The sequence below is a fragment of the Sphaerodactylus townsendi genome, linkage group LG09 (assembly GCF_021028975.2).
Source record: "Sphaerodactylus townsendi isolate TG3544 linkage group LG09, MPM_Stown_v2.3, whole genome shotgun sequence".
Taxonomy (NCBI): domain Eukaryota; kingdom Metazoa; phylum Chordata; class Lepidosauria; order Squamata; family Sphaerodactylidae; genus Sphaerodactylus; species Sphaerodactylus townsendi.
In genome coordinates, this window is record NC_059433.1 from 54,909,625 (window position 1) to 54,929,414 (window position 19,790).

A 19,790-nucleotide genomic window follows, 5' to 3' on the forward strand; every position below is an offset into this window, starting at 1 on the left:
GCAAATTAGCTAACATATATCACAATAAAGCACAACTTTTCACCACCTTGAATAAATGCTTACACATTCAAGATTGGTTCATATGGAATAGTTCCCATCCTTTTGACCAGTCTGGGCAAGGAACTAATTTTGGTTAGCATTAATCATCATTATTATAATCAATACTGACCTAATAATGAGCCAGACTAAAAGTGGGAGAAGTTGAGATTAATTTGGAAATTAATGGAAAGGAACAGGGAGAGGGAAGGTGTGATTTGGTGATCCATTCCTTATTTTTTTTTACCATAATTTATTGTTTCATATCTATACCAGCTGTCAGTTAAATAGTACTTGTATGGCCTCTGCATGGATCAAAAAGCCTACATGATAGAGATAACCTTTTCAGGAATATGGGATTCTGCAAACCTAAGGGAACTGTCAGGCTTGCAAAAAACCTGTAAATTGTTATAAAAGTGGGATAACTCCCAAATGGTGCAGCAGTTGCAGCAGGCGCCGCAGCCCGGCCACATGCCATTGGGGTCACGTGTGGGTGGAAAATCACCTCCCACACCCTCCTCCTTCCCCCTGCCAGGCTAAGCTCATTGGAGGCTGCTGCTGGGTGCCCCTGCTGGTCCTACAGCCCAGAGCAGCCAGGCTGGGCCGGGCCACAGGGCTGGGCGGCGGCCCAGCCAGACTGCTTTTTCAGCCGGCTGCTCTTTGGGAATGCTCTACTGATTCCTTTGCAAGGATCCAATTCAAAGGAGAAATGCCACCACCCAGAAAATCAGGACTATCAAAGAAAAACAAGACGCCAATGGTAAACATTTCAAAACAACAACAACAAAAACCCACTGATTTTTGGGGGGGATGGGTCTGTTTTTCATGATGCCCAAGACTTGCCAGAATTGTTGTTATTTTTTAATTCATTCCTGTTTGGGGTAATTACATTTTTAAAAAATGCCTAATTATCCCAGATTTGGGTTTACCATTACAAAAATCAAAATAAAAAACTGAAATAATGATTTTTGTGTATATTTTCAGGTTTGTTATTTCAGGATGTAAACTCCTAATTGCCGCCACTGTGATTACTGATTACATTTAAAAATATAGTTTTGAGGTGGTGTCAAATGGTCTGAATTTCTGCAATTGCTCTTTTATATGTATAGTTGTCACTTGATTTTTCAGCTATCTACATCCATCTGTTCATCTTTTCACCACCTTCATGACACCAGTTTAGGGTTGAAATGCACATTACATTTGCCATGAGGAGGCTGCTCAAAATGATCTGGCAAGTGATCTCATGTCCTGCTGAAGGAAGTAGGGATCCTGCCAGTTTGCCACTCGTGAAAACATGAAAGAACAAATCTCACCCTTTCTCAGTTAAGCAATAAGACATTAAAAAGTGACTGGGGAAAAAATGAAACAGTGATTTCAGTCTCTACCTTCCATCATCAATTAACAAGTGCAAGGGTGTTTTTCCCCTATTAATATAACCACAGTACACACTGTGACATTTATTCATAACAAGTCTGTGGGTTGGTATTTTATTAATTGTGTTTGCTGTCTGCAGACTGAATTTTAATTGCTGGATGGAGGCTGCTGCACACAAAGGTAGAAAATTCATTAGTCAGAGTAATGGAACTTAACACGATTACTGCTTTTCAGGTGTAGTGATACAGAACTAGACAGGACTGAACTTATCTAGTTAATTACAATTTTATTATATGCTAAAGTTTATGTATTTTAAATTAAGTGTGTGTGTGTGTGGGGGGGGGGGTAACTGGGGTAGGAGCCATCTTGCAGCCCAGTAGGAGGAACAGGGAAAGAGCAAATCACAGCCCTCCCCAAAGAGACTCCAGATATGCCCAGGGAAGGGTGGGGCTATTTTGACCTTTAAAGGCAGGCTCCTGGAAATAGCCAAGGAGAAGAGTAGAATGCAGCTTAGCAAATTAGTGGCTTTAGATACATTGAGCCAGTTCTGAACTTGGATGGAGGTTAAGATGTGCATCCAGTTTGGCAACCTGTGTAGAAGATTTTCTATGTGCACAGATCCTCTCTTGCTGTGTCTAAGCTTTTGACTATTGGTGGTCCTCAAGAGTGTCAGTTCTTGCTCACAAATGGGGTATGGGGTGTTTTCCCTCCCGCTGCAATAAAAACATAGACATCAGTAATGAGAATCAGGCTGCTTCCTGAGGCATGCCCAATGAGCAGTCAGGGAGAATAGTAATTTAAACTGTCATCAGGCTTTGCCTTCAAGTGGTACCTACCCTACTCACCCTTCATGAAATAACGCTGGATTTGCTGATTGCTAAGGAGCCAAACAGTAATTTGGGAGGTTTCTTGTTGGAGTTTGCTTAAATATGGATCAGCCCAGTCCTGTGTGTGAGTGCAGTAAAGAAGAGCTCTTCCAAACAACTATTTGCAAAAAAGGAAAACTTACATTTATTTCAAGTAACTTCGGGTCACAAGCATTGTTCCAGGTAAAAAGTAGATAGATAGAAACCCTAGTCTAAAGAGATAACTTATCCTGTCACAAGCGGGCATTCTAACACGCTATCACATATGTGCAAGCATGGAAAAGCCCCAGCAGGAGCAGGTAGCCATTACATGTGCTTGGTACAAAGGGAGAAGAAGAAAGAAAATGGCTGCAGGGTGAAGAAGGAGGAGTTGGTGGGCAGAGCCTAGACATAGAGAGCAAACAATAGAACAGCACTCCCCCTCCCCCATTGCCCAGGCATGCAGAAGTCACTCATTCCAACACTTCCAAATGTTTCAGAAATTCTCCCCCCACCCCTCTCTCTGGCAATTATAATGTCTTAAGGATGTTATTGTTTTATTTTTCTCAACTGGGAAAACCTGGGTTTTTCAAACATTGCTAAACAAGCAATCATTTTTCTCCACGCCAGGCTGAAGACTTTTCCTGCTTGCCCTGTTCAAACAAAGCAGGCAGGACACATCTTATTTCTCCCAAATGATATCTCCTGCCAGTTTTTAAAGCTTCCTCCCACCCCTGCACTCCTTATGTTTTTATTGCTGCCCCCCATTTTAGGTAGATTCTCTGCCCACCTGCCATTTTGGGAAGTTCCCCAAGCACATTTTCTCCCCTGGCAGCAAAGCTGCCCTCCATTTCTCTCATCGAAGTACAGTGACACAATAATGAATGTGCCCTTCCCCCCCTTTAAAAATGTTTGTTGAAAATACGAAGCTACAAAGTTGCACATGAGAGTAGCCATAACGGAGCATGAGGGGACAGGGCAGATTCTCTTGTTTATTAATGTCATATTTTTATTTATTATACCATTAATTTTAAGAAGGATAGGGGTGGAGAATTCTTTCCATTGTTAAAGTGCTGCGGGGAGGTGTTGGTTGGGCCACATAGGTCTGCTGTAGAAAGTCACCACCAATCGGAAGTCTTCTATCATCTGAAGGTGAGATCCAACAGAAACAAAAGAGACCGGGAACAATGAATGCATTGACTATGGTCCAAGATCCACAAGATCCACCCTAACATCCAATTTACTATGGAAAAAGAAAATGAAGAAAAACTACCATTTCTAGATGCCTTATTCATCTGCAAACCAAACCAACAATTGTATACAGACCACACAGTATACAGAAAACCTACACACACTGATAGATATCTACACAAAAACTCCAATCATCATCCAGGACAAAAAAGAAGCACCATAAAAACTTTGGTAAATCGCGTAAACAGAATCTGTGAACCTCACCTCCTTCAAGATGAATTGAATCACCTAAACTGGACTCTACAGGCTAATGGTTACTGTACTACAGACATCAGAAGAGCTGCAAGAACAAGCCACATGAACAAAGACAAAGAGTCACCTAGAGGGAAAGTGTTCTTACCATACATCAAGGGAACCACTGACCGCATAGGAAAACTGATGAAAAAGTATAACCTACAAACAATCTACAGACCCACTAAGAAAATTCAACAAATGCTACGTTCAGCAAAGGATAAGAGGGATCCTCTAACTACAGCAGTGGTGTAGGAGGTTAAGAGCTCGTGTGTCTAATCTGGAGGAACCGGGCTTGATTCCCCGCTCTGCCGCCTGAGCTGTGGAGGCTTATCTGGGGAATTCAGATTAGCCTGTACACTCCCACACATGCCAGCTGGGTGACCTTGGGCTAGTCACAGCTTCTCGGAGCTCTCTCAGCCCCACCTACCTCACAGGGTGTTTGTTGTGAGGGGGGAAGGGCAAGGAGATTGTAAGCCCCTTTGAGTCTCCTACAGGAGAGAAAGGGGGGATATAAATCCAAACTACTCCTCCTACTCCTCCTCCTCTTCTTCTTCTTCTTCTTCTTCTTCTACTGCAGGAGTCTACCGCATATCATGTAGCTGTGGGCAAGTCTACATAGGAACCACCAAATGCAGCGCTCAGACATGAATCAAAGAACACGAAAGGCACTGCAGACTAATTCAGCCAGAAAAACCAGCAATAGCAGAACACATGATAAACCAACCTGGACACAGAATATTATTTGAAAACACAGAAATTCTGGACCACTCTGACAACCTCACGTCAAACTACACAGAGAAGCCATTGAAATCCACAAGCACACGGACAATTTCAACACAAAGGAAGAAACCATGAAAATGAACAAAACTTGGCTACCAGGGTTGAAAAACACTAGAGTCAAGACAGTGACTAATCAGCTCTACACAAACACGGGATGACTATAGACAGTAAACAATCAAAGGGAACAAAGTCCCGGCTACTTCTATTCATATGCTCTCACCTATTGATTGTTCTATTTTTATTGTTACTCAAATGCTAATGGGTGGATCCCACTCAACACATGTAAATCTAGCTTGCTAATTACTTGTTAACAGACAATGGTTCTTTCCCCCACGCTGGACACTCCAACAGGTATATATACTCCACTTGCTTTCCTACTATCAGATCCTCTGAAGATGCCAGCCACAGATGCAGGCGAAACCTCAGGAGAGAATGCTGCTAGAATATGGCCATGCAGCCCGGAAACCACACAGCACCCCAGTGATTTCAGCCGTGAAAGCCTTTGACAATACATTGTAATAAAATTTCTCAATCAAGAATGAATCAAACCCACACTTTTATCCAAGTACTGATCACCAGCTTCATTTGACACTTTCTAAAAATGAGTATATGTGGGTTCACTGTCCCATGTGACACATGAACAGGCTAGTATAAGGCAGCTTAATGTGTGTATGTGTTTGTGTGTACATATACAGATATATATTGATATGCATATATATCAGATGTAAACATAAAACTGATTTTAACATGTTGTCTGTCACTTTCTATGTCTCTGGGTAGACAGCAAGATCCAGTAAATAAAAAAACGGCCTGATCTTAAATTAGTGAGATGCATTTCTGTCTGTATATATTTATAGATCATCTTTTAGCTCACCACGTCGCTCAAGGCAGTTGATGACTCTAAAACCATGAGAGTGTGATCTGAGCAGCCTGTGAAGGGTCAGTTCCTTGCTTGTCGTGGGCAGGCAAAGAGCGAGCCAAGCCGGCGGGTGTTCAAATATCCCTAAAGGGTACTGTATTCTCTTTGTTCCTGCCCTTGATGTGTTCTGCATAAGAGCAGCAGAAGTCTTTGACCCAGTTTATGCAATTAGCAGAAATTAATGGTAAATAAATCCCTTCCAAAAGTATACCACTACAGGCTGCAGATGGAGGATTGCTTATCTGAATGCTTCCCAATGAAAAATCTCCCTGCATGTTGGACTGTAGTGTGTCAGAATACGAATATATTGAGAATTGTTCGATGTGTAGATAGATGACATTTTGTGGAGGAAAGTGCCCAGATCAGGAAAACTTGATCATAGTTCTGCATGTTGTACAAAGTGTCCTTTAATACATCTACATGTGTATTTGTTATGGATCTCACAGCCTCTGCAGTCTCCACCCCTTCAAATCTTCAGGTATTTCTCAACCTGGAACTGCGAACCCTATAACCCTTAGTTATAAGGCTATTTTATTTTTCCCAAAATGTGCTGGCCCGACATAACCAGTAGAGTTTTATTTTTTTAAAACTGATTTTGGATTAAAATGGCATTTTAACATGGTTAGTTTATTAGGTGTTGAACAGCTTTTACTTCTCTTGTCTCTTTATGAATCGAAAACAATAAAAAGTCTATATAAATACACATAATGCAACTAGACAAAGACTAAGATATTAAAGTGTGCTTACTGTCGTGTTGTTATGATGTTAGGTTTGCTCTCAAAAAAATAAAATTAGTGTGGATATTGAAGACAATTTTTTCAGGCTCTTGTGAGCAATCTGTTCCCACTACAGATTTTTAAGATGTGGAAGAGTTTGAGTTAAGTAGCAAAGACGTTTTTTAAAAATCTGTGAAATTTACTTTACTTTAATTTTAGAAATCTCATGTCCCTCTGTGTGTGTGTCAAAATTTACACTCACATAACTTGAAGACACTTAAGTCTGTCTTTAAACCTACAGTAACCTAGCCCCTCTTTATTTTTAAATGTTGGTTTCAGTTGTAGGAAAAGCCCATTTTTTAATTCATCCCTCACTTCTTTGAGCACTATCCTCTTTTTGTAAGTGAACAGTTACAGCAGTTCATTAGGTTCAGTGATGCATTATTTGCAATAAAGCCAGGAACATGCTGCTCTCAAGGCACATAGTAGTTACTGAGATAAAACTGCTCTGTCAGTAACACTCATTTTCATTTTGTTTTTACCTGCAGGAGAAGATTGGAAAATCACTATTGTCACTGGAGATTTCAAAACAGCTGGCACAACAGCAACTGTGTCCCTTTATGTTTATGGAGAGAACAAGGCTTCAGGTCCTCTTATTCTGGGATGTGGGAAACACCAGCTGTTTAATCCCAGTAGTGCAGATACATTCAAGGTATAATTCATATAAATAACAAAGAGTTTACTTGCAGACACTGTTCAAAACAGGTACAAGATGAATAACCTAAATAAGCTACAAGACACTTATAATGATGACCTCACTTGATTTCAGTTCTCAGTTCATTTTCTGAATTGTTTGTTGATCAGGCCTGTAAAATCCCTAAGAGAATGGAGTAATTGTGTATTTATGGAGGCAATCAGCTTAACAGTATACTGTTAAAGTTAATGTTGAAATAGACAGTTCATTCTTGGAAGACTGTACACCTGTATTGAAAACCTACCTTCCCTTTTCTTTCTACAAGAATACACACATTGGTGTCATATTATGTGTCATAAGACACATCCTGCCCACAGATAGGCTTTTTATATCTCCTGACTCCAGGATTATAAGGTTTACAGCCTATTAAAGGAGATCCTGAGTCTGAGTGTGACTTGGGAATTGGTAAATTCATTTTAATAGCTGTTGATCCATACTCATATAGGAAGTATCATCTCCATGGAGCTACCTCCATCATTTTTAGGGAAAAGGGCAATTTATACTGGGAAAAGAACTTGAGGGAGATGAGGTTAGACACCCCTTCTCACCATCACTCTTCCAGTCAAATGCCAATACTTCTATTGCAGTATTACAGCTTGGCATTTCAATGACATATCTCCCCCAGTGTCTGGCTTGACCACAAACAAGGAGCAGTTGCTATAGATAGAGATTTAAAACACAATATCCAACTTGCACAGCCTAATGTGTGTATTGTCCTCAGTTCCAGTTATAAATTTCGATTTCTTATTTTTCTGGCTAAAAGTTAAAAATAGACAAAATAGAAAACACAATTTGTTAAAGGTTTAGCAGTTGTAGAATGAATTTCTAATCTTGAGGCAAGGATTTCAAGCTAGATTCGTAAGAATGTCTGTTATGAAATAGTGTCATGATTAGCCCTTTTGATCCTGCCATGTTTCACCTCCTGGATGGGACCCAAGAACCTATATACTAGCTACTGTATAGTATATATATAGCTAGCTATAGTAGCTACTAAGTTACTAGTAATCAAATATTCAACATGCTATTTTGTGAACTTTGCGGAATCACAGAGTGGAAATTTAAATCTACATTAGTAATTGTGCACCAGGATGTGGTGGTTATTACACAACAATCAATATGAAGGGAAAATATGTGGGCTTTTGAATGTGTCAGCTTTTTTCTGTACTTTGCCTTTTTAAGTATCTCCTTTCTCTGGTCCTTAAAATGTGCTCTTATCTATCTGTCTATTTATTTACACCCCAATTTATAGTTACTTTATTCTAATGATGGAATTCAGAGTTCCTAGTTTCAGAACTGAATGGGGAGGTGGTACTAGTACGGAATTCTATACTCTTCAGTGTGCTGGTATATTAAAAATCTTTTTTAAATGTAAGAAATGTTGACAGTGATGGATAGGTAAGTACACTTATTGCTTGCAATAGTGAAGTGAAATATAAGAAGGCAGACGGGATGCTTCTCATCACTGTTCTCTGCTGACAGTAATGTTCTTAAGGTTAGTAAGTACTGACAGGATGTCTTGCATAAGCAGCGGCTGCATAGGTTTAAGCTGTCTGCCCCTTCAGAAGACATCACATAACTTGGCACATATCAGCATAGTTGACAATCTTTGTTTAAGACAGTTTGGGAGTTAAAATAGCAGGTGAATTGTAGATAAAGAGTGAAGGGTTTTACAAAGCCCTGTCAGAGAATGCTCAACTGATCTCTTCTGTATTAAGTTCTCTCAGAAACATATAGAGGGATGAATGTACTATGAATGGCTATATGGTTGGGCTTTGTTTGTCCACACAGGCTATTTTGCACTGTTTGAAGAAAATGTTTATTTACTTATTGCCATCGTCTCCATAAAATGCTTATGGCATAACAGCATGAAAACATCCTACAAATCACAATTAAAAATCTAACGAAAGCAGAAACTGATAAAAGTAGTGAAACAGTAAGAGCAGCAGATAAAAATGGGGGCATACTAAAAAAAACCAAAACCCAACCAAATGCCTGTCAGAAATGTATTCAGACATTTTTTTTCTGTTTTGGTACCGCTCATGTTCATGATATTCAGATTTTTGCTATTGCTAGGATATGTTTGGGATAGGGATAGAGCAATATTGTTGTGTAATTAAACATTGTGTTTTCTCTAGGGGCATGTTTGGGTAGGGTCAACAGATGTGTTCTGCTGTTGTTTACTTCTCAGGTCTGCATAGGTCTGATTTGACATGAGACTGTGGAGTGGGGAGATAGAGGGCTTAGAGCTTCCTTATGATACTTTTTTGGACCTGAAACAGACCCAGGAAACCATATCTTTATAATTTATGGTTTTGATTTTGCACTCCTGATGTCTGACTGTGTGTGGTTGTGTGGTTGATGCTTTGCACTGGTCTATTGCTGCTTTTTTTTAAAAAAATAAGTTGTTTTAAAGGTTTTTGTAAGTTGTACTGGTTCTTGTATAAGTTAGAAGTACCAGGTAGATATGTTGTTGTTTTTTACTTCAAAACAGTTTGAATTTTCTCCCATAATCCTTCTTTCTTATTTTGTAAATCTAGAGACTATGTAGCAGCTATTTTACCAATACTGAAAGTCACAATCTTGAACTCCCATTTTGATTGTTACAACTAACTGGAGTTCCCTAATGCATACTTTTCACATATGACCACTAGAGATGTATGCCCAAAATTGGTATAACCAACCATATGAAGATTTAAGGCTGGCAAAGACCTTACTGGATGGAGGGGAAAGGTGTTTATTTGATGAAGTTTTTAAATTGTGAATCTAAAAAGTGGGACTGAGCTGACTCTGTTAAGAGGCTTTGGAGTGCTGTTTTTAAAAGGCAGACATTTAAGTGTGCATGTGTGTGTGTGTTTTGACAGATTTTTAAATTGAAGCATTCTTTGCCTGCAGGCACATCCAGTGTTTCAAATATTGCCTTGAGGCAGTGGTTGGGGAGTAAATGAGTTCTAGGTCTTTCTCCATGATACATTGGGCCATGGCATCATTGCTCCTCTTTTCCACTGAATGGATTAAAGTATGATTCTGCTGTCACTTAGACGATGCCTTCCAAAAAAACCCTGGGTTTTCATAAAGATGAATAGGAATTCCATTTATTTGAACTCTTTATATCTCACAATTTGACTCCAAATTGACTTACAAACAGCAAGATAAATATATGTAGTGCCTGGGAGTCAGTGACTGATCTCTGGCTGCTCCTTCTTAGAGGTCCCTTCCACACATGCAGAATAATTCACTTTCAATCCTGTTTCAATCCACTTTGCAGCTGGATTTCACTGTACAGAATAGCAAAATCCACTTGCAAACAATTGTGAAAGTGGATTGAAAGCACATTATTCTGCATGTGTGGAAGGGGCCTAGACATAGCTTGAAAGAGAGCCATCTCCTTGGGAACAAAGGGTCATTTGACCACTGGCTGGTTGTAATCACCAGAATGAACTTCTCCTGCTGTCTCCAGGCCCATTGGCAGATATTTTCCACATCCAAATTACCTAATTCAGTAAAACCTGCAATGCATTTTTCAAGGATCCTTTTTGTAGTTACATTATTTAAAGGTTGAAATGAAATGTCATACTATCGAAGGCTTTCACAGCCAGATTCAACTGGTTCTGATGGGTTTTCCAGGCTGTGTGGCCGTGGTCTGGTGGATCTTATTCCTAACACTTGCCTGCATCTGTGGCTGGGATCTTCAGAGGTGTATCACAGAGAAAAGTCTGTTTCACACTGTGTCTAGTGAGAAGGGAAAGTTTAGTGTGGTATATTGTCCATGTCCCAGAGTGACGAACCAATCATTAAGTGTTTGGGTGGAACTTGCTATGCAAAAGTGTGGTTGAGTGCATTGTATTGCGGGTGGGGTTATCAGTCCATTTTTTAAGCACTGGGAGCCAAGCTTTGCTAATTTTCAGAGTCTCTTCTTTCTTATTGTAGTTGTCTTGGTGTTTGTGAATTTCAATGGCCTCCCTGTGCAGTCTGACATAGTAACCTTCTGAATTGTCCAGAATTTCAGTGTTCTCAAATAATGTCCAGTGTTGTTTAACACATGTTCTGCAACTGCAGATTTTTCAGGATGGTTAAGCCGACAGTGTCTTTCATGCTCTGTAATACGAGTCAGAATGCTGCATTTTGTTGTTTGTATGTAGACCTTTCCACAGCTGCAGGGTATGCGACTTCTGCATGTGTCTATTGCATACCTTGCAGTTGATGCACCAGCTGATGCACCAGCTGAAGTTAAGCAAAAGCATTCCAAGCCACCTGGTTTTCTAAAGTGATTGCACTGCCAAGCAGCACTCCCAAGTTGTGAACTTGGCTTTTCAAACAGAGTATAACCCCATCCAAGAAGGAAATACATCTCAAGTCCCCAGTCTGCCTTTCTACTAACCTAGATAACATCTGTCTTGTCAGGATTAAGTTTCAACTTGTTTATCCTCATCCAGACCATTACTGACTCAAAGAACCAGTTGAGAACATGCTCTTGCTGAAGTGCTTCAGCTCAGTTAAAACGGATTGGTACTTCTTCATACAATGGTACTTTTTCAGTCATGAAGTTCACTGCCACAATATATGGTAATGACTATTTCTTTTTTAAAAGGTGGAACTAAGATAATATTGGCAACTTTGGTAGCTAGGATTTATATACTAATTTGACAATATATTATGTGTAATTCTGAGAGATATTTTGATGAACCAGCAAACCATAATGAGAGTTTTCCCATCTATTTCCATCTTTTACAGATAAATCTAAAAGAGGTTGGAGAATTGTATAAAATACGGATTGGCCATGACAACAGTGGATCAGATCCTAGTTGGTATCTAGAGGAGATTAGAATTCAAAAGGTAGATTCACAGTCAGAGCAAGAAATATGTTTGCCTCTTGGCTGCTGGCTAGCTGAAGATCAAGATGATGGAGACATATGGAGAGAAATAGCAATCAGGAGACCTGAAAAAGCACTTCTCCCATGTATGTCTGAGTATTTCATTTTTCCTCCTAACATATACATATGATGATACTCCTAATTTTTTTTAAAATGAGCTCAACATGTACATTTACTCCTGAAGTAATTACTTTGGATCCCATGATCCATGACAGTGGTGGTGAACCTTTGGCACCCCAGATATTATGGACTACAATTCCCATCAGCCCCTGCCAGCATGACCAATTGGCCATGCTGGCAGGGGCTGATGGGAATTGTAGTCCATAACATCTGGAGTGCCAAAGGTTTGCCACCACGGATCTATGAGCACAATCTTTCAGCAACTTCTGCTGATAGATTGTGATTTCCAACCCTGTATTTTGAGGACTTGAAATGGATCTACTGCTTGTCATTTAAATCAAGAATATTATGTCTGTTTAATCTGAGACTTGAAGCTTGAAAGGAAAGCTACTGTGTTGGTTTTTGTTTTTGGATGAAATAGACTTGAATCTTTAAAAACTGGTAGTTTACAGAACAGTGCTTTTGAATTATGACTCAAACAATCAATGTGGCGAGGAATTTTATGTTCATACCAATTAAAAGATGGTCATAATATACATGTGATTTCTAAAAAAAAGTCAATTATGTGTCGGGTCCTTTCAAAAAAGAACACAAATCTGAGGTCTATTCTACACAGCACACATAAGACTTCCTGAGTCTGTCTTAAAAAGAACTGTCTTGGTTTTTTCCTACTACACAGCACAAATAAAACATCCCTAGGACGAAGGCTTTCACAGCCAGATTCAACTGGTTCTGGTAGCTTTTCCAGGCTGTGTGGCCCTGGTCTGGTGGATCTTGTTCCTAACGTTTCACCTGCATCTGTAGCTGGCATCTTCAGAGGTGTATCACAGAGGATGCCAGCCACAGATGCAAGTGAAATGTTAGGAACAAGATCCACCAGACCATGGCCACACAGCCTGGAAAACCCACCAGAACCAGTCCTTAGGATATTTTAAAAATAACTGCTCTTAACTTTGTTGTCTACACAGTGGACATCTTTTATTTTTCCCACCTTCCACCCCCTTCCTCGGTTAGAGAACTTCCTTTCATTTTCAGAGCAGGGGATTGCTGTGAGTCAAGTGTGACTTGATGGCAAAACAACAACAATTACAACAAACAAAACGTAAGAAGAATAATGGAGGCACAGATTTAATCAATATTAGTCCCATGAAAGATAATGGTAATCTTTCAGAGTTAATAAGGGTTTGTTATGGTCAATCCTGATTTGAAAATGATCATGTTGTTTTTCAAATCAGAATATTTACTCAGCTTTATTAACAAAGTTCCTATGATGGCTATCTTGACCTTATCTGACATATACTTATTGAAATATATTCAGAAAATGTATATGAAAATAGAAACATTGCATAGGTTAGACCTTTTCCAAAGTACAAGTTTATGATTTCAAACTACCCATTGATTCAGTATATTTAAACTAAATAGCAACCGATGAGTTTTTACAGTATGAGTTTTTACTTTTAGCTCTTCAGAAATTAGACTTAAATTTGCCATCTGCATTTTCCATATAAATGAATAATTGCTTAGAAGCAACAAAGTACACCCATTATAGATTGTTAAAGAGAACAAATGGGGTATTATATGATGCCTAATTACAATCCAATATAAAATTAAGATCCAACTAAAAAAAATGACAGCAATATTTTCACTTAATTAAAAAGGGTGTTTTGTCAAAAGCCATAACAAAAAGCAGAAAATATATTTTATAAACTATATTGAAATGTAACAGTTCTTTTGTTAAGGTTCCAAGTTACCAATGGACTTCATTACTCATCTTTTTCACTGTTTGCCAGAATATAACAATAAACCTGGCTGCTCTTAATCAGTCTTTGCTTGATAACTTTCTACCACAAACAATGGCAGTTACTATAATGTTTGCAATCCTTCATTCAACTTTTGCTGTGCCTCATCTTGACAGTTTCCCTCTTCTTGCTTGTCCTTTTTCATGACCCTCGTCTGTGCAAAATGCTGACACTGAAATAGTCTATCTCCTGACACTTTGCCCCAGAATTCCCTGATCTGAACTTCCTGCTTTTTATGCTTCTGTTTACTGCAGCATATTCTCCACCTGTTTATTCCCTCTTCCAGCTGCATATTCATATCTCCCCTTTTGACTTTAACATCCGTCCAGAAACCTTCTGCTAGTTAGTTTTGATTCTGGGTGTTCAATTAATAGGTAAGCAGAGGTGGAGCTACAGGGTGTACAGGGTGTGTGCAATGCGCTGGGTGCACTCCTGTGGGGGTGGAAAATCGAGCCCCAAGGTCTCCTGGGAAGTGCAGTTCCCACCAGGACATTTTCAGCCTCAAGTGAACAGGCTGCTTTTTCCAGCCTGCACTTTCATGCTGAACTTAGGTAAGTGTGTGTGTGTGGGGGGGGGGGGGGGGGCAGAAAACCTCAGAGTGCGCACTGGGCACAGTATGGCCCAGCTATGCCTCTGTAGGTAAGTGGTAGACAATCAGCACTGAAAAACCTCTACAATGAATTACTCAAAACTTATCACCACCTGCAAAACAAACCAATATAGACAGACACCAGTAGATGAATGGTTTGCTGTGTGGTTTCTGGGCTGTATGGCCATGTTCTAGCAGCATTCTCTCCTGATGTTTTGCCTGCAACTGTGGCTGGCACCTTCAGAGGATCTGAATGCCAGCCACTGATGCAGGCGAAATGTCAGGAGAGAATGCTGCTAGAACATGGCCATACAGGCCGGAAACCACACAGCACCCCAGTGATTCCGGCCGTGAAAGCCTTCGACAATACAGATGAATGGTGTGCTTGGTTATTTAAGTCATGTGTATTTAAGTAACTTGTCTCAGTCCTCTTCCGCATGGGCAAATTACAGCGAGTTGCAGTTGGGGTTAAGCAACCCACATTGCCGTCGGAGCATTCACATGCTAATGAATGGAGCCCGCAGAGGCAGTGCGGGTTGCCATTGTGCCTTTGCATGGAGGCACTTTTTTTCCCACTCTCCTTCCTTCACTGCATAGCCATGAAGCCAGGCAGGCATGGACCTCCACAGCCATGCTGCCATCCCTGTGCCTCTCCGTAACTACACAGCAAAGAGGTGGGGACTGAAAAAAAAGGGAAACTTTTTTCAGAAAAAAACTGCAATCCATGTTAAAATTAAAGAATCACAGATAGTGCAATTCTTGAAAAACCTGGGTTGCGGGGATTGCAGAGTGGACTCACGTTAGGTGCAGAATCTGTGCGAAGTTTCCCCCCAACATGGATTTTATCCATTCCGATAAATTGATATTAATTAACCTTGCTCCTTTTATTCCTTCTTCATATTTTTGGTTCTTTTTGGATTACAGAATATGGTTTAAGACACTCATTTCTGTGTAGTAAAACAATATCTTCAGACATATATTATGTTCTGTTTACATTATTGCATTTTGTTTCTCATTTGACAGAGGATGTGGCAGTTTCCTGTTTCTGGGCAGTTTGGTGTAATTTAATGCTTCTGAATACAAGATCCAATGGCCTCAAACTGTTGCAGGAATGCAGAGAATCAGGAACTGAAGGATGATTCTAATAGCTTTACATGCACTATGTGCTTTGTCTGCCTCAAAAAGAAGGCATTATTATATTGTATATCTGCTGCTGATAGATAGTAGTATAAGGTTTGTGTGTATTACAAACACAAAATGAAGGCCAGTGAGAGAAAGCTAGAGACACAGAGATGTATGGCCCAATCATATTAACAACTGTATTGAAAGCACAGCATATAGGCAACAAGGAAAATAGCTTTCTTTACTAAGATTGAACCAAATCTGCTATGTTACATAAAGTGCAGTGAGTCACTCTGTGAGGGCAAAAGTAAAGCATGTTCTGTAGCTGCCCTGAAGCAATGTCTTGCTAGCCTTTTGTGTCTGGAGAAAGAGTAGAAGTTGGCACAAACTTTATTTTATTTTATTGCATTGTCTTCTAGTAAGGAAAGGGATCTGAGTTGTTTATTTATTTTATTAAATTTATAACCCGCCCTTTTCCCAGCTGAGATTAGGTTCAGGGCAGCTGCAGGAATTTAAAATATCAATAGTACAATAAAGCCATATAAATAAAACATAGCTAAAATCTCAACAGTGAATCCAATTGATGATGATTAGAACAGTATCATCTGATAGAACCCGTAGCATACAACCCCATCTCAGCAATTTATAATATCAGATAATGGGTACATCAGAAAAAAGGGGAAGAATATTATATTAGTCATTCATAGACAGCTAGTAAGAAAGGAGACTGAGTTGGAAAGACTTCACTTATCTGCTGGGAAGATGGTTCACAAAAACTGGGCATACTGGTTTAATGTATTGTAGAAGGCTTTCACAGCCAGTTTCAACTGGTTGTGGTGAGTTTTCTGGTCTGTATGGCCGTGATCTGGTGGATCTTGTTCCTAATGTTTTACCTGCATCTGAGTCTGGCATCTTCAGAGCTGTATCACAGAGGAAAGTTACACACTGGACACACTGGACCCACCACAACCATATTGGTTTAGACTTTTGCATAGTAACACAGGGAAAGAAAGAAAATAAAATTGGATTTTGCAGAAGGGCCGAAGAAGAACTACTAGAGAATTTGAATCACGCTAACAGGGGGCCCCTGAGAGGAATGTGACAACCTGTTTAGTATTACACTGTTGGTAACCTTGGGTATGGTATTCCAAATTCTCTCACAAGTTGTTATGAAAAGGAGAGAATTATGGGTACCACTCTGAGTTCACTGGAGAAAGAGCAAGATTAAAATGTGATGGATATAGTGAAATGTTGTTTAGGCAAGTTGTAAGGATTGGTGGGTACAAATAATGTCAATTTTATCAATTTCAGTGGTGGTATACGAGATACATGTATATACAGGGTCAGAGCCTGATGCAGAAACAAATGCTAATGTGTACATTACTCTTATTGGAAACAGAGGAGATTCTGGAAAGCGAAAACTTCATAGATCAAAGAACAATAAAATCAAGTTTCGGCAAAATCAGGTAAAAAAAGTGTGCAGAACCTCATACTGGAATTAATAGGTAACATTTATTTGACAAATCCAGATTGTCTAATCTTACTTATTTGTTTCTGACAAATTATATTCAGCTGAGTTCTTTTGTCAGAAATATTTACAGTACATACAAACCATTTGTCTCCCTGAGTGACTACAAGCGTTTACTGTGTGTAGCTATAGCAAATACAAAATTTTGCTTATGAGTTTTGAATGGAAAAATTATGATATCAGTTAGCATTTCTTTTCTGTGAGTTTTTTTCCTTGACTTTCTTTTTCATGGAACAGAATGGTTTTGTATTATGAACAATGTTTGGTACAAAGTGATGTTCCTTCCTTTCTGGTGCTGTGAGCACTACCTGGGCTCATAAATGGCATGATGTTTATACGTAGGCCAGAGAAGATCAACTTCATAACTGGTTGTCCATGCAGGACTGCTGAGAGAGGGATAGGCCTGGGGACTTGAACAATCCACCCTACACAATGTTTGTAACCTCAGGGCTTCAACATAGCCAGAACTCTCTCAATATATCTATAACTCTTGTTTGTTGTTGTTGTTGTTGTTAAGCCTTTATTGGCATTAGAATATCTATAGCTGCATGCTTTCATCCTTTTATTAACTTAAAATCATAAATACTCTCCTGAAACAAAGATCACTTTTTGTTTTCAAACTGAGCAAAAAGTTAAAGAATATGATTATATATTCCCAGAAAGCCTTTTTTTATTTTGCTGAGTTCTTTACTTCCCTCACGTCCTTAGACTTCTCGTTATCTCCTTTAAATGCATGGAAGAAGAGACAGAGGAAATGTTTTTCCAGATGACCATGTTCTGACAGTTCTATCTACATGGCCAAAAGCATGTCAATCTTGTGTTCCTCAACATCAACTCTCCATGCAACACTGCAAGCTTAAACTCATCCAAATTCCTTTTTATTATAAGCCTCAATCCCACATGTTTTTTACTATGATCTCCTGCAAGGACTTTTTGGATAGTCAAAGAAGCCAACTTTACCTCTTTTCACCATCAAACAAATTTCATATACTGGTTCTGGTGGGTTTTCCCGGCTGTGTGGCTGTGGTTTGGTGGATCTTATTCCTAATGTTTTGCCTGCATCTGTGGCTGGCATCTTCATAGGTGTACCACAGAGGGAAGTCTGTTACACACTGTGTCCAGAGAAGGAAATGTTTGGGGTATATATTGTCCATGTCCCAGGGTGGGGAACCAATCAGTAAGTGTTTGAGTGGAACTTGTTATGCAAAGATGTAGTTGATAGTATTGTATTGCAGTCCCGGGAATGATTCACATTTATCAGTCCCGGGAATGATTCACATTTTCATGCCCTGCAGCCGCAGTAGTATTGGTGAATGCGAATCCTGTGTTTGGGGGGGAAGTCTGTTCATGAACTTAGCATGCCCTTGGGGTTTGCTTTTGGTGTTTTTAAGTACTGGTAGCCAAGCTTTGCAAATTTTCAAAGTCTCTTATTTCCTGTTGAAATGGTCTTGGTGTTTGTGAATTTCAGTGGTTTCCCTGTGCAGTCTGACAAAGTAACCTTCTGAATTGTCCAGAATTTCAGTGTTTTCAAATAAAATGTTATGTCAAGTTCTGTTTAAGACATGCAACTGCAGATTTTTCAGGATGGTTAAGCCAACAGTGTCTTTCGTGCTCCTTAATATGAGTTTGAATGCGAGTTTTCCGGACACACATCCCGGAAAACCCACCAGAACCAGTTGAATCCAGCTGTGAAAGCCTTCAACAAAACTTCATATATCTTACCAAAAATGGCATGAACTGTCCAGGGTTCCATGGATGAAAAGTATGATATAAATGTAATATAAAGAATGAATAACATAAAGAAATTCATGCTCACTTGAGTATTTCAGATAATTTTCCAATTTCTACAGAAATTCCAACCTTATCTTTAAAAATCTTCCACAAAAGTGAAAGCAGTTTGTGTGTTTAGCAGAAGAGCTACAGAAAGGAAGTCAGTGTACATGAACTGTTGGTTCTTGGTTTTCCTGTGAATAGCTTCAAATTACAAACTGCTTTATGACCTTATATTTCCTAAGAATACTTTCCAGATTCTTAGGAATAGCTTCTAAATGGGAAACCCCATTAATTCATTATGCTGGCGGAAAGACAACCACATGTCTCTGGGTCTTGGCTTAATCAAATTGGACCTTGACATGAGCTGGACCTAGATTTTGCCCAGATGAGGTGGCCAGTTTCAGCTTCATCTTCTAATTTCTAGCTGTGATGCATTTCCTATTGTCCCAATGAGCAGATTGCAATGAGAGAGGTATTGTAATATTCAAGTAGGGGAAAAAACTTTTTTGTCTCCTGTGAAACAATATTCCTAGGATTAAACCCTAAAAACATTTACAAACTAAGTTCAAGATTTGTGCAAAGCAGGTCCATTAGGAGGCCCAGAATACCATTTAAATCCCTGAAACGTAAAGCATCTATTAATCTGTTATTTTTATAGTTTATTGAAGTACATACTGTTGGACTTCATATTAAAATTTGTATCTGTGCACTTTATATTAAAACTCATATTTCATGGGACCTTGTCTGTCTCCTCAGATGGTGTTTTTTCTGTTGTGTGACTCTTGTTTTTCTGTTTTTGCAGAGTGATGTGTTCTATATAAAGGCAATTTCTGTTGGAAATCTGAATAAAATTCTCATTAGTCATGATGGAACTGGTCCAGGTAGAGTTAATTTCCTACTGATAAATCTGTTTCTTTAGATGTTTTAAACAGAACATCTATTTTCTTGTGTGCAGTTCTTAATAAGATCAGTTCAGTGTTCTTACTAGACAGAGAGTACAGTTTATTTATTTATTATTGTATTTATGAGAATTTATTTCCTGCCTATCACCAAAGTCCCTGGGCTGGTACAGTAATAAA

At 39.2% G+C, this 19,790-nt stretch overlaps 1 protein-coding gene across 1 annotated transcript in view; it reads left to right on the forward strand.

Moving 5' to 3' along the window:
• The window catches only part of RP1 (RP1 axonemal microtubule associated), a 217,928-nt gene that overhangs the window by 97,283 nt on the left and 100,855 nt on the right, over positions 1-19,790 (forward strand). The window contains exons 25-28 of the mRNA XM_048508545.1: positions 6,704-6,867; positions 11,641-11,866; positions 16,722-16,876; positions 19,514-19,592. Coding sequence (XP_048364502.1) covers positions 6,704-6,867; positions 11,641-11,866; positions 16,722-16,876; positions 19,514-19,592 — 624 coding nt within the window. The remainder of the gene's footprint in view (positions 1-6,703; positions 6,868-11,640; positions 11,867-16,721; positions 16,877-19,513; positions 19,593-19,790) is intronic.